Here is a 14,926-nt window from a genome sequence, read left to right as displayed (position 1 = left end):
GATGAGACCGCCGTCCAGCCGCTGCGCGGCGCCCCGGACCGGACCCAGCGGGCCGGCCAGGTCGGGGTAGGGGGGCGGGTCCCCAGTGGGGATGGAGTAGCGCGGGACCGTCAGGCGGTTCAGGGTCGCGCTGGTGCAGGGCTGGGGCACCTTCTTCTCGGTGGCGGTGAGCCTTAGGGTGGCCGAGCTGCCCGGGCCAGGGAGGGTGTAGGTGTTCTGTGAGCAGAGCATCCGCGTCCGAGGCCGGCACACCTCCTCCACGTTGCCGCTGCTGTCGAAGGTGGTGATCCTCTCGTAGCCCAGGGGCGGCTGGTAATGCGCCGCCGTCGGGTACAGCGAGAAGTCGCCCTTCTTCAAGCACACGTCCACCGGGGGCTGCGGGGGCGGCAGCGGGGGCGGCGGCGCTGCCGTGGTTGGGGCAGCCGGGATCGTTCCTGGGTAAGGGGGTGGGGGATTCAACTTCGCCACCTGGACCTCCTGGGTGGCGCCGAACACCACGGCATCCCCCTCAGCAGCCAGCGACGGGGCAGGCCGCAGCGCCTTGACCGGCTTCTGCAGGTGCTCGAGCTCGCGGTCCCCTCCGTGGTCCACCACCGACAACTGGGCTACCCCCGGGGCCGACGGCAGGGACAGCTGTGGAGGGTTCGGGATGAGACGGCCCATCTCCACACCTCCGAAGATCACCTGTCCCGGGCTGGAGTACCGGTTGGAGACTGGGTACTGGGTGGCGTTGTCACTTGCGTGCTCAGGGGCCCCAACGGCCGTGGTCTGATTGGTCAGGACGTCCAACTGCACGTTCTGATTGGCCAGCAGGGACTGCACCAGGCCGATGCTCTGCGTGGGGGACATAGCTTGCGCAGAGCTGTGGATGGGTGCGATAGGGATGTTCACGGTACAAGGCGGGTTGTTCTCCGGGACGCCGGACGCTCCCGTCACTGGAAGGAAATGAGGAAAATGAGCTGCTTACAAAAAAGTGCCACGAAACGGGGTCAGAATAAGCAATATTTCTCAACTCATCCAGTCTTTTTGCATACAAAATGCAACTGCTATCAACAGATGTGTTTGCTTGGGGAAAGCTGGACTGTTCACATACGTTACACAAAGCTTCTCTGCTGTTTCGGAAGGACACGCAGCGTTGCTTGTGGTAGGCCCTGCAGGGCAGCCGCCCTTGTCCATCAGCTAAGGACATTGTTAGGGCTTTTCAATGAATACACTTCTGAACCTTCTCCGTTTGGTACCATGTAATGGTACCATGGCAAATACTTATTTCAAGATGCTTTTTACTCGTGATATTCACAAAACAGCCCATTCTTTTGTGGAAGAAGAGGCAAGGGCACAGTATGAAACCAACCCGGGACGCACGCCTCAGCTTCTGGGTGGGTTTATCCAGGTCATGGGCTGGTCAATGTGGGATGTGCCACGGGGCAGACGTGTTTCTGAAATGTGTATGTATGTGAAGTTCCTGTAAACAGAACCATGTAAAATGGAGTAGAGAAACCGAAAAAAAGAATCCTCAGCAAATCTGCATGTTAGGGGAAGGCTCGTTTCCTAATTTATCTGCTTGTGAGCATTTCAAACAGCATGTAAGGCGGAGCCACACTGGATACAGCCACAGGCTTCAGTGGGAAGTTAGTGAAGCGCTTGCTTGAGCAATGGCCTGCACACACATGTGTGTGCTCAGACCCGCTGTCCTGTCCTGTCTAAAGTGTCTGTTGAGCACTGGCAAGTTTGCTCAACTGGCCTCTCTGAGTGTTGTGGCAACTAATTCATGGGCAGGAAACAGGACTGAAAGGGATAACTATAAAGGCTGGATGAACTTCCACCGGAATTACAGAATGAAGCTCCCTGGTTCATCAAAAGCTAAGCCCATCTCCTGGTACCTGTAACAGCCATCCCCTCCCTCCCTGCCTTCCCTCAGGTCCTCCAGTGAGATGTCACTCTCCCCTGGCTACACATCTCAAGTTTTCTGTTGTTCCTATTCAGCCTCTCTTCCACATGCTCTCTTGTCTGTAGGGGTTACCGGGGACAGGCATCTGCCTGCTGAAGGCGTCTCTGCCGTGTTGCCAGCGTGAAGTGTAAGCCTGAGACAAAACGTTCCTTCCTCTCACTGAGAACCGCAGACAGTTAATGACAGCAGCAAAAACAGCTGAGCATTGGAGAGAGCTATATTAGCCACATTCTGGGGGAGCAGGGAGGGAGTTAAGGGGACCGTGTAAGACACTTCTAAATCCACGATTCTCAAATAGCAGGGGACGAGCGATAAAACTCAAGTATATGAGGCTTCACCAAACTGCAGGTTTACGTGATTGCAAAACCTTGCCCATTAGCACTGTGTTAGTCTAGACCAGGGGTCCCCAACCCCCAGGCTGTGGACTGGTACCCCGTGGCCTGTTAGGAACCGGGCCGCACAGCAGGAGCAAAGTGGTGGGCTAGCCAGCAAAGCTTCATCTGTATTTGCAGCCGCTCCCCAGTGCCAGCATCACCACCTCAGCTCCGCCTCAGATCGTCAGGCATTAGATTCTCATAGCAGCACTGGTCCCTGGTGCCAGAAAGGTTGGGGACCACTAGTCTAGACCATGAGCTCCGCCTATGAGGAGAGGTGTGCCATCAGAGAATCAAGGATGGCTCCTGTCACTGTCAGAAAGCACAGGACAGGTAATTTTACACGTAAAACCTGGGCTGAGAGAAGGTAAACCACTCCCCGAAGTTCAGAGTCTAAGGGGGGATGTGTGTCCCTCCCCATCCCACAGCGAGGATGAGAGGCCCTCTGTTCCAGAACGACCAGATACAGGAGAATGCGGGGTTCCTCCGGCTCAGAAAGCAGAGGTTTTCAGACCCTTGCTTGGTGGTTAAGGAGAAGGGTCTCCGTATTTATAAAACTGAAAGTGGATTTTTCTGAGAAGAGTTACATATAAATAACTGGCAGACTAATTAGAAATCACTCTTATCTATTAACCAAAATAGGTTTCCCCCCACTAAGAAACACTTAAAATTAATTTAAGATGCTTTAGCTATTTGAAAATTTGTAAACTGGGATTTTAAAAAACTTGTATCAGATTTTACCTTTGACTGAGACCAGGCTTCTATCCACTGAGACCTGCACTGCAGGTTGGGAGCGAGGTGTTTAAATGCAAAGGTTTTCCACCTGGGGATGGGTTTGAGACACCGGGCTCCATGAGCAGCAGAGGACCATGTGAATGATGCCATGCTCTAAGCAGGGATTACAAGGATGAGGGCTAGCTGGGGTCAGCGAGACTGGGGTTCAGTTCTGATTTCATTGAGACGCGCTCAGTCCCTTAGCTCCTCTTTATCTGGGCACATGACTAAGAGGATTACTGCGAGGATGAAATGAGGTGCTCTGTGAATGTGAGGCAGCACGGCCACCTTAATCGTCCTTGCTCTAGTGGCTTCCCTCCTCCCCAAACCAGTGATAGTATGTGATCTCTCTCCTGTGACATGCCACTACACCACAAACCTTACTGAGGAAGTCACTCCTTTTCCATGCCATGGCAGCAGGCACAATCTACATGCCATAATCTTGTTGGGGGAGGTCAGAGAAGACACGACCCCTGGCTGGCCTGGGAGCTGGGCCCGGGCCACTGGAGGCCCCCTGTGCCCTGTCTCTGGACTGTGCGTTCCGCCTGCCCTCCCCACTCCCGGAAGCCGCCCCGAGGACACAGCCTTGGGACAGAGACGGGGTGCTGAGACTATCTGGATGGGGGACGCACCTGACCCGTCGGGGGCTCAGCACCAACCTTCGAGATTCTGGTGGTGGGTGCAGCCGCATAGGACAAGCCTCATAAGTTCTCCTGATCACCAAACCTGCTGCCGGCCAACCCGAGTAGCCGCCCCTCACTTCCTCTCTCCCTGCCCTGTGAGTAAGGGGGTGGGTTTCAGGTGTTCCCCAGAGAGCTCCCGAGCAGGCTGTGAAGCGACGACCACTGTGTCCCCTGCCACGATCCACTGAGGGCGGGCTCCTGACAAAGGTGCCGTGTGAACATACCTGGTAAATCATCTTCATCTTCACTGAAGACATTCGGGCTGAAGACAGGTAAATGGACATAGTCCGTGGAAACCTTCCGGACCTCTGGGAGATAGATGGTCATTTGCCGCGGCTGGAGATGCAGGAGGCTGGTTTTATAGATGACTGGTGGGGAGGAGAGGAGGTGGTTAGCAGAGACATGAGGACGAGAGCCCAGGCGCCAACAGAGTCAGGGAGAAGTGGGGTGGCGGTTCCCCTGCCGTGAGGACAGACCCGCAATAGGCCGCTCCCCCGCTCCCTGGAGCCCGCCCCGACACCGCGCCGTGGTCTGGGTTCAGTAACGAATTCTCGGTCTAGCCCAGCGCTCTGCCTGTGCTCTGTCTGTAGGGTATTAAAAACCTATCTTAGGCTTAAATTCTTTCTTGGAATGAGCTGGGGCATGATAAATGTATTTTTAAAAAAACCTCGTTTGCAGTCAGAAGGATAATTTAGCGAAGACGGTTGTGATAACCAGAGTGCTGAGCTCCGGGGACTCCTGGGTAGTCAAGGAGCTGCTGCAAAGCAGCCACGAGGTGAGGGGCGACACGGGTCTGGCAAGGACAACACGCTGCCTCCTTTCAGACTGGGTTCGTGTTTTAATGACTTCGATTTCAACTGCAGAATCAGTGTAGCAATTTACAGGGAACTTCCACATGGTTTCTTTAAACGCTAAGATTTGATTTGATTGACAAGGTCATTTGAGAGAAAGCCTAGATTGCAACTAAAAGATTTAGAGGAAACAAAGTAAGTTAAAAAAATAATGAATCTGAATTTAAGTCTCACAATAGGTTAAAATCAAGATGAAATTTCCTGTTAACTTTCTTTTATGTTGAATACTCTTTCCTATGAGGTATGTAGAGGTTCATCGTTATTATTTTCTTTTTTGTTAAGATCAGCCAAATTCTCTTTCCACAGCTGTCACCTCCAACAGCCTGGTGGCCAACTGGCCAGCATTCCCATGCATGGTGGCCTTCTTTTTGGAAGCACCTTCGTAAGGCTGGTGGTGGGCCTGGCATGGACTAAGATGACTTTCCAGCCCGGTGGTCAGTACTGTTCATCTTTCTCGTCCACATTCACATTAGAGAGTATGAATTTTGGCTTAAAAATTCTGGATGATTCCATATAGCTTAAGAACTAATGTATTAAAGCACTACTCGTTGTTATTCAGATTAACAAAGAAATAAAAATTTCAGGAGGGATTAAAAAATAACATCAGTTGCCTCCAGGGGAAAATAAAGTAGGCAGCTAGGGGTGAGGATGAGAGAGATTTTACTGTACTATAGTCTTTTAAGTCTTTTGAATTTTGAGTTTATTCCATATGGAAAAAATTAAGAAACATAAAAAATGAAAAATGAAAAAATTACATGGGCCCAATCATTCTAATTGCAGGAAACAAATGTCCAGTATGTGAACAGCACTCCATTTTAAATCCACTGGAACACCAAAGATTAATAGGGAGCCATATGTGACATATCTTCCAGAATCCAAGACTTCAAATCCTTTCTTGAGTTGAATCAAGTGGAAAATTCTTTTAGCTCGACAAATGAACAGTAATAGCCAAAATACTCTTTTTAAAAAGGTCAGTGATAAGGACAGTTATTTCCCTGCAGTCATTCAGAAAGCTTTTGTCTTGGGCACTCAGATTCCTCATATGGGAGCAGCACGTGTCTCAGAGGCACCTACAGACCCTGCCATCTTGAGGTCTTTGTTGACTTATTTGTGGATCTTCTCAACATCCAAAGAATAAGGGCAGAGTGAAAAGACCCTTTAAGGATATCCACACCTCCATTCCTTTTCTCAGTGTTCACCGTAGGCAGATGGCTAAGTTCTCAGCTTACTGACGAGATAAGCATGATAGGCAAATAGTGATTATTAGAATCAGCTGATACATCAGTAGAGCGCTGCCAAGTAACCAAGGAACAGGCTTTGTGGTCATCAGAGTCTGCAGGTTGTTGAAAATATTCTAAGAGATTTGTCTGCATTATGTACAGGGACAGTCTATTGTCATTTCCTAAATCAGTTTTATGTTTTACTTTTATTCCTCTTTTTCTTTGAGCTGAGAAACCTCCAAATGAAATGCAGCACTATTTAATAAGTCTCTGAAGATGCACACATTGCAGTGGGTCTTTTTAAACATCTGATTTGCAAGAAGAATTTATTTAAAAGGATCTAAGAGCATCTGAAACAACTCTTATAGGCAGATTCAGAATTTTTCAAAAATCATTTTCAGAACACATTCGAGATGGGGCCACCAGCCACAGGTGAACCCTACCTGGCCGAGACAGCCTTCCAGAGACATGTGTGCACATTAAATGATCAGGAAGCCCAGCAAGGTGGTGGGGGAACAACACACCTCCGGGGCCCGCATTGGGATGTGCCCATCAGAATGAAGCTGCTTGGAAAGGGTCTCCTGCCATTTCACTGCTTCCCGTCCCTAAGTAAATGTGACAACTCAGTACTGCGGGCTTTATCCAGAGCACTGATGAGACCGCAGATTCCAGGTTCCAGCTGGCTTTGGACTCCCTTACTTCCCTTTTCCTTACTATCTGAAACTTTCATGGCCAGGGCATTTATCTGGTACTTAGAGATGACGCCTATAAAGATTCACCAGTTGGCCAGCTTCTCCGTATAGTCTTTAACTCTTTCTTTTTGACTTTCTTCAGGAATTTCTTTTAACGCAAGAACCTAAAATACTGATGCCAAACCTGCATGCTGTGAAAGGCGAGAAATCAAAATAAACAGAAACCTCTGAGAGCTCTGAGAGATTTTGGCTATTTCCGTCATTTTTATAAGTCAGGGCTTATATAAAAAAAATGAAAGCACCACTGGCAAAAAACACAATTTGAGTGATCACTCTGATTTTTGTGAAATCACAGTGGCTGGCGTCAAGGTTGGATGGTAAAGTTCAGGCTAATCTTTTGATGTCGTAAGAGCTCATTTTCTATTTCAGGCCACTGAGGGTTGAAATTGGTTGTTTCAGTCTGAGCTGCAACTGGGAGAGCGGGCAGAGAACGGACATGGTTTTTACCTGCACCAAGGCTGGTTGGCAGGAAAGCAGCCAAGCCCACAATCTTGAATTTCGTTCCCCAGATATTAGAGGTGACCTGGGCAAGATAGTTGTGCTGTGGGAGAAAAAAAAGGGGGAAAAAAAATCACAATCTACTTTCATGTCTTCCATTGATCACTTAAGTAAGAATGCTAACACTTAAAAAGTGCTTAGAGGCCCACAGGTGTGCACTGCCGCAGGCATTCGTTCCCTATTTCTTCCACCATTGTTAAGACCGGAAGCCAACTGCGCATGTCAGGCACCTGTTTTCAGAGGGCGCCTCACAGAGCTGTGAGCCTCAGGTCGGCAGCGAGAGGCAGATATGTCCCAGCGAGTCTGCGCATGTTCGAAAGGCCACCAAAGGGATTGGCGCGCATTTCCCTTCACCTCGTCTTTCCCCCAACCAGTGGACTCGAAAGGGTCCTGGCTCTGAATCCATTTTTATCCTTGATATTTCTCCTAGAAACATCAGCGGCACTGATATCGTTACATCCTGAAACCACCCAATTATCTGTTTCCTCAGTGAAGTTCAAAAGAATTTACAAAGGGATCGCTGTGCCCACGCCACGCGCGTGTGTGAACGGGGGCAATCACGTGATGAACAAAGCTCAGCTCCTCAAAGAGCTGCTGACCTAACGCGAGGTGTGTGACCTCCGCACACGGAAGGTCACCGAGAAACCAGTCAGGGTCACAAGGGAACGAACGTGTCTGAGCAGAGAGCGAAGCCTTCACGGCAGACGAGAAGTGAGGTGTGGACGCATGGGGGCTCCCAGTGACCCAGGCAGAGCAAAGGCTCAAAGGAAGTGGGGTGAGGTGGCGTCTGAGGTTGCACTCAGAGCTGACGCGGCCTGCCTGAAGGCAGGGGCGGTGACAAGGACCAACAGGGTTCTAGATCCGTACGCTTGGTTTCTGGGACTCAGTGACTAGCATGGACACGGGGTAGGGAGGGTCTGGCCACCATGGGGTGCGCGCTGGCGAGGGGAGGAGCGCTGGGAGGGGACGAGCGCTGGGAGGGGAGGAGCGCTGGGGAGGGGAGAAGCACTAGGAAGGGGAGGAGCACTAGGAAGGGGAGGAGCGCAGGGAGGGGCGGAGCGCTGGGAGGGGAGAAGCGCTGGGAGGGGAGAAGCAGTGGCGCATTATGAAGGGGAGGAGTGCAGGGAGGGGAGGAGTGCAGGGAGGGGCGGAGCGCTGGGAGGCTGGGAGGGGCGAAGCGCTGGGAGGGGAGAAGCAGTGGCGGCGCAGCCTGCGGCCAGTGTGTGTGATCACCGGGACCGAGACGCTACCTGAGTGACATCTTCGAAGGGAAACTCTCTTCGCGTCAGGCTGGGCGAGCCGATGGAGGGCTTGCGCATGGGCAAGCGAGGAGACCTGGACATCTCCTGAGCGGCCCGGGACAGCTTGGGAGACTTCCGAGCCTCGATGTTGATCCTGCGGAGACAAGGCAGGAGGTCGAGCGCCGGGCGCCACCGCAGGGAAGGCCCCGCACTCCTGGCACTCCCTTCCCCTTCCAGCAGTCACTGGGGGTGTCGCGTTCCTTGAAGCCATTCCCGTTAATCTAACCAAGTCCCTCTTGCCTGCTTCTGCTTCATGAACAAGAGGAAAGAAGACAGGTTGTATACTGAATAATAAAAATTTTAAAATACAGTGAAATTAAGTGATTCGTTTGTAAGGAATCTCAGAAAATTAACTGTCTTTCACTTTCTACTGACTTAGAACGAGTTTAGAAATGTCCCCGTGCCTGCTGCCAGGGGTCTGCAAAAGCAGCCCCAGAGTCATGTCTCACCTCACAGCTGCAACTTTACAACTGCTAATACAACCTCCGGATTTCAACAAACGTACCTAGCATTTCAGCACCTGCAATATCTAAATCAAATCAGTAGAACTAAAGTTTTTCTGCTGCCTTCTGAGCCTACGTTAGATCTGTGGTCCTCAGTTTAAACCATGGGGATACATGTATTTAATGCCAATCTACCCCAAAGAGACGTATAAAAATGAAGATGGTGAGGTGGATGACGTTCTATGAAAGAAAGGCACGAAGCCTCACATGCACTGTGGAGAGCTGGATGAGATGTCCAGCGCTCCCAATGCGGCTATGCAGGTTAACCTGTGAGAGGACCATCAGCCTAGCAGCCCGGCCACTGCGTGATGGCCTTCAATGCAGGGAAAGACGGGAGGAAGCAGACTAGCCACAGGGATGGCGACATCCAGAAACTTTAAAAAGACATTACAGGACATTTTGTCGCTTATATGTTAAAAGTCCTTTCTGCTTAAGTAATGGGAAAAGGTGGAACATTATAAAAGTGTAGGAAAATTCTTAATTTTATTTTTAATTTAACAATCTTAGAACAAATATGAAAAAATCAATCAGATTACTAAGCCACTGGATATCTACATGGGAAAAAATGAACATTTACCTCTAACACTATACACAAAAATTACTCTAGATCTAAGTATGAAAGCTAAAACTATGAAGCTTCTAGAAGAGAACACAAGAGGGTCTCATGACCTTAGGGCAGACAAGAATTTCCTAATCAGGGCACAAAAAGCACTAACCATGACAGAAGAAGTCCACATATGTATCAGACTGGATGGCAGTCCATAGATCTGACAAAGGAGTCATCGCTAGATACATAAAGAATCTTACAACTCGATAAGAAAAAACAACTCAAAAACAATGGGCCAAAGACTTGAATAGACACTTCACAAAAAGAAGATGCCCAAATGGCCAATAAACATAAAACGCTTCTTAGCATCATCAATCACTGAGGATTATACTACAAGAAGATACCACTACATACCCACCAGAATGGGTAAAATTATTTTTTAAATGACAATACAATTGTAGGTGAGAGTGAAGGCAGCTGAACTCTCGTACACTGCTGGTGGGAGTTTAGAATGGTACAGGCGTCTTGGAATAAATTCTGTTTGGCAGTTTCTCATAGTTACACATCTATCTACCCCCAGCCCTGTGACTCCCCTCCTAAGTACATATCTGAGATGAGTGTGTGCACATGCCCACAACGAGACCCGCAGGTCTACATTGGGTTCATGTATCACAGGCCCGAACTGTAAACCACCAAATGTCTATCAACTGGTAAATGCAATACACGACCTGTGGTATAGTCACTGCAATGGAATTCCATAGAGCAAAAACGAAAAAAACTATGACAGACACGACATGAATACGCAAAAAAAAAGAGCCAAATATAAAAAGTGGACACTGACTGGTTCCACTCATGTGACAGAAGCGGGAGCAGTGATCACTGTAGGGAGTGGCTATGGCATGGGAGGGGCCCAGGGGACTTTCCAGAACAACGCAAATGTTCTTTATCTTCAGCAGCTGGTGAATACACTGGCTTACCGCCTGCACAAAGAATTATGTGTTTACGATCTGGGCAGATACATATCTGCATGTAAATGTAATTTTGCAGGGCATCACGCACTTTTAGAACTAGGTGAAGATCTGGTCCACCCATGAACTTCCACAGATCAGGAAACTGGTATCCAGGTCAGGATTTGTCCATTTATACAGCCCGAGGAGGTGGAGCCAGGACGAGAAGATGGTGTTTCTTATCTGCAACACCACAGGCCCTTCCGTCTACTCTTCCTTAGCTTTTTGCTGCTCTTCAAAACAAGCCTTTAGGAGCTACAGGTTTTTTTGGTTTACTATTTTTTTCCCCAACTACAGTATTATAGCCATTTAATTGGCATTGTCTTCAACATATTACATACATATAAAACCTTTTTCTTACTGTTCTCAAACAAAAAAATATACAAGTAAGCCAGAAAGTTCTGGCTACTCCATGCCACCCGTCATCAGCACTGACCCCTAGGGAAGTCCTGGGGTTTAGCAAACTTCCTATTGGGTGTCTTTTTTCACCCAGGAGGTGAAAGAGGCAGGCTGCAATCACCGCAGGCCGCCCTGAGAGGTGGGAGGCCCTCCTGCTGGCCCCTCCTGCTGTTGGTTCCAGTGAGATTCTGACAACAGACACGCCTCCAGAGGCACACAAAAAAGGGGAGCACCCCTGAAGACCGAGATTACCTTGGGAGTCTGGGTGACTTGCTAGCTCGGGGGATTTTGGGAGACTTCTTGGCAGCCCAGTCATCACTCAGTTCGATGTCACTGGAGTCTGAGCAGTTGCAGCTGTCGATCACGGTAGAAATCAGGCTGTTCCCATAGATCTCATCTGGTAAGACACCAATTGACAAATTGATGAGAAGTGATAGCAATTAGACCCTAACAAAGATTATTACTAGAAACCAAGGGATGGACCAACTCTACAGGCCATTGTTTTAAGTCTAGAGGGTGAAGCAGAGCAGAGTATCGTTTTCCTTTGACATCTGAATGCTGGTACATTTTCTAAGCAAAAGTAAGCAATTGCTCCTACTGTTATCCAAGGGGGCATGGCATTTTAACGCCTCTGGAATGGAGAAAATAATCTGGCACTTGGCTATGCTAAAAGCAGAAACCAAAATGGCTGCACTGTTGTACCCCACCTCAAGCCAGCAGGCGCCACCTGCATCCATCTGCGTCCATGCCGGCTTCCAAGCTGCCCAGAACCTCCTCAAGAATCTGCTTCTGACCTGGGACCTGGGAAGGCCCTTGTTGTGCCCGAGCCCGCTCTAGACTGGAGACCTGATGGAGCTACTTATGTCTGCCGGCAGGACAGTCTGCTGGCACTGCCACAAGGTCCCTTGCGGGGGCCTGGCTGTCCCGCTGATAGAGCCGGAAGGAAGGCCTGTGCAGTGGGACTTTCAGGGGTACCTCTGGGTTCTGCTGAGGGTGGCTGTATCGAAGCCACTCAAGATAACTTTGCCAATCAATTGCCCAGGAGGCGGAAGATCAGCGCCCCCAGAGCATCAGGTGATGTGCACAGAGGTGGGGCCATCACAAAGCTGCTAAGGAGCCGAAGTCCATGTCTGCCATCCTCCTCAGAATCCCTCTCCTTTGCTGCCTTCCTGCCACCACCCCCTGACATCCCTTCACTACCCAATCCCCTGCCTGGTCCCACCCCCAGGCCTCTGCCCTCACTGGAAGTACATTCTCCAAAATCACTTTGCTGACTAAAGCCTCATTCCCTCGAGCCTGCGAGAACCTTGCCAGGTAATAAAAAAGCTGAATTGTTCAATCACAATGAAATAATTTATAGAACTATAGAATGAGAGTGATTTTACCATTCAAGAAGGTTGTTTACATTTTAAAGGATGAGTTTGCTAATCCAATCCAATGTCTAAATTTCTGCACATATGGAGGTGACATCTGTGAACAGGGGCCTCTCCGAGGCCACTGGGGGCAGCAGAACAGCTTGGCGCGCAACATGGAAGGAGGCTGGCTGATACCCAGCCGTGTTACCAGGCCAGCCCTTCTTACTCCGCTTGCTGGATCAGAAGGCACAACTCGTGAATCCTGCAAATTCCAGTGGTGTGCCCTTGAGTTCAATCAAATAAAAAGGCTTAATTCACATGCCCTGACCAGTGCCTTGTATTATTTAATTTAGGAGTCAATGGACCAGAGGAAGCTTGGCTACGATTCAAACGTGCGTGTGAGCACAGGGGATGCTTCCATGTGTTCACAGCGCAGAGCCAGTTCATCGACTCAGAAAAGCGTCGTCCACCCAACTCCTGACCTACTTGTTCACGCCAGGATTTCGCAAAAGCTACATGCCTTCCATTGCTTTTTTCCCCTTTACTCATGGAGTATCCATTTGGGCTGCTATAACAAAATACCACATACTGGGTGGCTCATAAACAAAAGAACTTTGCTTCCCACGGTTCTGGAGGCTGGAAGTCTGAGATCTGGGTGCCAGCATGGTTGGGTTCTGGTCACAGCCCGCTCTGGGCTGCAGACTTCTTGCTGTGGCAGAAGGGACTGGGGATTCTTCCGAAGCCTCTTCCATAAGGCACTAGCTTCATGATTTCAAAGGCTCCACCTTCGTGACCTGGTCACCCACCAAAGTTCCCACCTCTTCTTAATACGGTCACAGCTGGCACCAGGATTTCGAGCTACGAATTTGAGTGGGTGGGGGCACAAGCACTCACTACTGCTTTTTGGTCTGTCTCCCCGACTGGTGTGTAAACTCCGCGAGGGAAGAAGGTGCCGGTCCTGCCACCTGTTGTAACCACAGAGGCGAGAACAACCCCAGGGGCTCGATAAATACCTCCTGACAGAAAAAGGTCTTTTCTGTGCTGCCTGGCTGCACCCCACACCACTGCAGCAGGATCCCGGGGAGCGGGGTGCGGACACTGATGACTGTTACAGCTCCCAGTGACTCCCATGTGCAGACGCAGCTGGGAACCACTCAGCCAAGGGCAGTGAGGACCTCCCCACAGAAGGGAGTTAAAGGAGGTGTGTGAGAAATGTGCCCTGAGCCCTGTGTGCCTGCCACCTGTCATCAACAAACTAGAAACCAGAAACTCAGCACACTGTATCAGAGCCACACTCGGGGAAACCAGAAACTCAGCACACTGTATCAGAGCCACACTCGGGGAGGTCAGGGCTGGTGGCCGGGTATATCTCTTAGTTCTACAGATGCGGTGTCAGCAATTTATCATGGAAATTCTGGAATAAACATCCAAGTTGTAGAAAAACGTTAAGTTGAGATTGTTCTTTGAAAACCAAAACTGTAACTGGGGCTTCACATGCCAATTTTGTCAGTTTTAAAAAATATGCTCATTTCATCTAGGTTGAAGGCTTTTCAAAATATGCAGCTTGAATCAGATATATTATTAAAATTTTAAGAAATCTTTAAATGTGGTTTTAAAAGCTTTTAAATATAAGTTGTCTTAGTCTGCTCAGGCTGCCATAGACTAGGTAGTTTCTCAAAGTCTGGGAGGCCGAAGCCTGACAGCGGGGTGCTGGCACCGTCAGGCCCTGTGAGGGCTGTCCCCCTGGCATGCACATGGCCGCCTTCGTGCGTGTCCTCACATGGCCTTCCCTCGGTGTGGACAGACAGACCTTGCCTCCTTTTCTTATGAGGCCACCAATCCTACTGGATTAGGATCCCACCTTCACGGCCTCATTTAACCACAATGAACCGCTAAAAGCCCATCTGCTAATACAGTCACTTTGGTAGTTACAGCTTCAACATGTGAAACTACGGGAGACACAATTCAGTCCACGGCATACGGCCCCTAGTTCTCCCTCCATTCATGTCCTTCTTGTGTGCAAAATACACTCAACTCCATCCCAACAGCCCCAAAGTCTGAACTCATTCCAGCATCAACACTAACATCTGAAGTCCAAAGTCTCATCTAAATATGTAAATCAGATATGGGTGAGATGCAAGACACAATTCACACCGAGGCAAAATTCCTCTGGAGCCGTGAACCTGTGAACCCAGGCAAGTTATGTGCTTCTAAGACTCAGCGGCGACACAGGCCCGGATAGACAGCCCCATTCCAAACGGAGAAACGGGAGGGAAGGACGGGGGACAGATCCCGAGCAAGTCTGAGATCTAGTAAGGCAAGCGCCACGAGATCTGAAGGCTCGAGAATCCTCTTCTTTGGTTCGACACTCGGCCTTCCAGGCCTACTGAGGTGGCAGTGTCACCCCCATGTCTTGAGGTGGGGGGCCCCACGGCTCTCCTGAGCTAGGTTCTTGTCCTCAAGCCTCCAGGTGGAGGCTGTCTGGCCTGCTGAAACCAAAGCGATGGCCCCGATGGCCTCTGGATCGCCTTTGGGGTCATGTTCCCCCCTTGAAGAACAGGCACGTTCCCGGTCAGATAGCTCCATCACCCCATCCTGTCAGATCCGAGCCATCCGACAGCCGTCCTTCATCTCGTCCTGTAAGAATAGGCGAGAACTTCCCAATCTTCAAGTTCTGCTTCCTTTCTGCTTAACATTCCTTCTTCAGTTTGTCT

At 49.8% G+C, this 14,926-nt stretch overlaps 1 protein-coding gene across 1 annotated transcript in view; it reads right to left on the bottom strand.

Annotated features, from left to right (window-relative positions):
- TULP4 (tubby like protein 4) overlaps window positions 1–14,926 on the bottom strand; it is a 136,227-nt gene that overhangs the window by 7,179 nt on the left and 114,122 nt on the right. Inside the window, exons 9-13 of the mRNA XM_015591863.2 lie at window positions 11,110–11,254; window positions 8,351–8,495; window positions 7,050–7,143; window positions 4,004–4,147; window positions 1–935 (exon numbers count right to left, since the gene is read on the bottom strand). Coding sequence (XP_015447349.1) covers window positions 1–935; window positions 4,004–4,147; window positions 7,050–7,143; window positions 8,351–8,495; window positions 11,110–11,254 — 1,463 coding nt within the window. The remainder of the gene's footprint in view (window positions 936–4,003; window positions 4,148–7,049; window positions 7,144–8,350; window positions 8,496–11,109; window positions 11,255–14,926) is intronic.

This window comes from Pteropus alecto, unplaced genomic scaffold (genome assembly GCF_000325575.1).
Source record: "Pteropus alecto unplaced genomic scaffold, ASM32557v1 scaffold195, whole genome shotgun sequence".
In the NCBI taxonomy this organism is placed as follows: Eukaryota; Metazoa; Chordata; class Mammalia; order Chiroptera; family Pteropodidae; genus Pteropus; species Pteropus alecto.
Note: the sequence above shows the minus strand (reverse complement) of the source record. Positions and strands in the feature narration are given on the sequence as shown.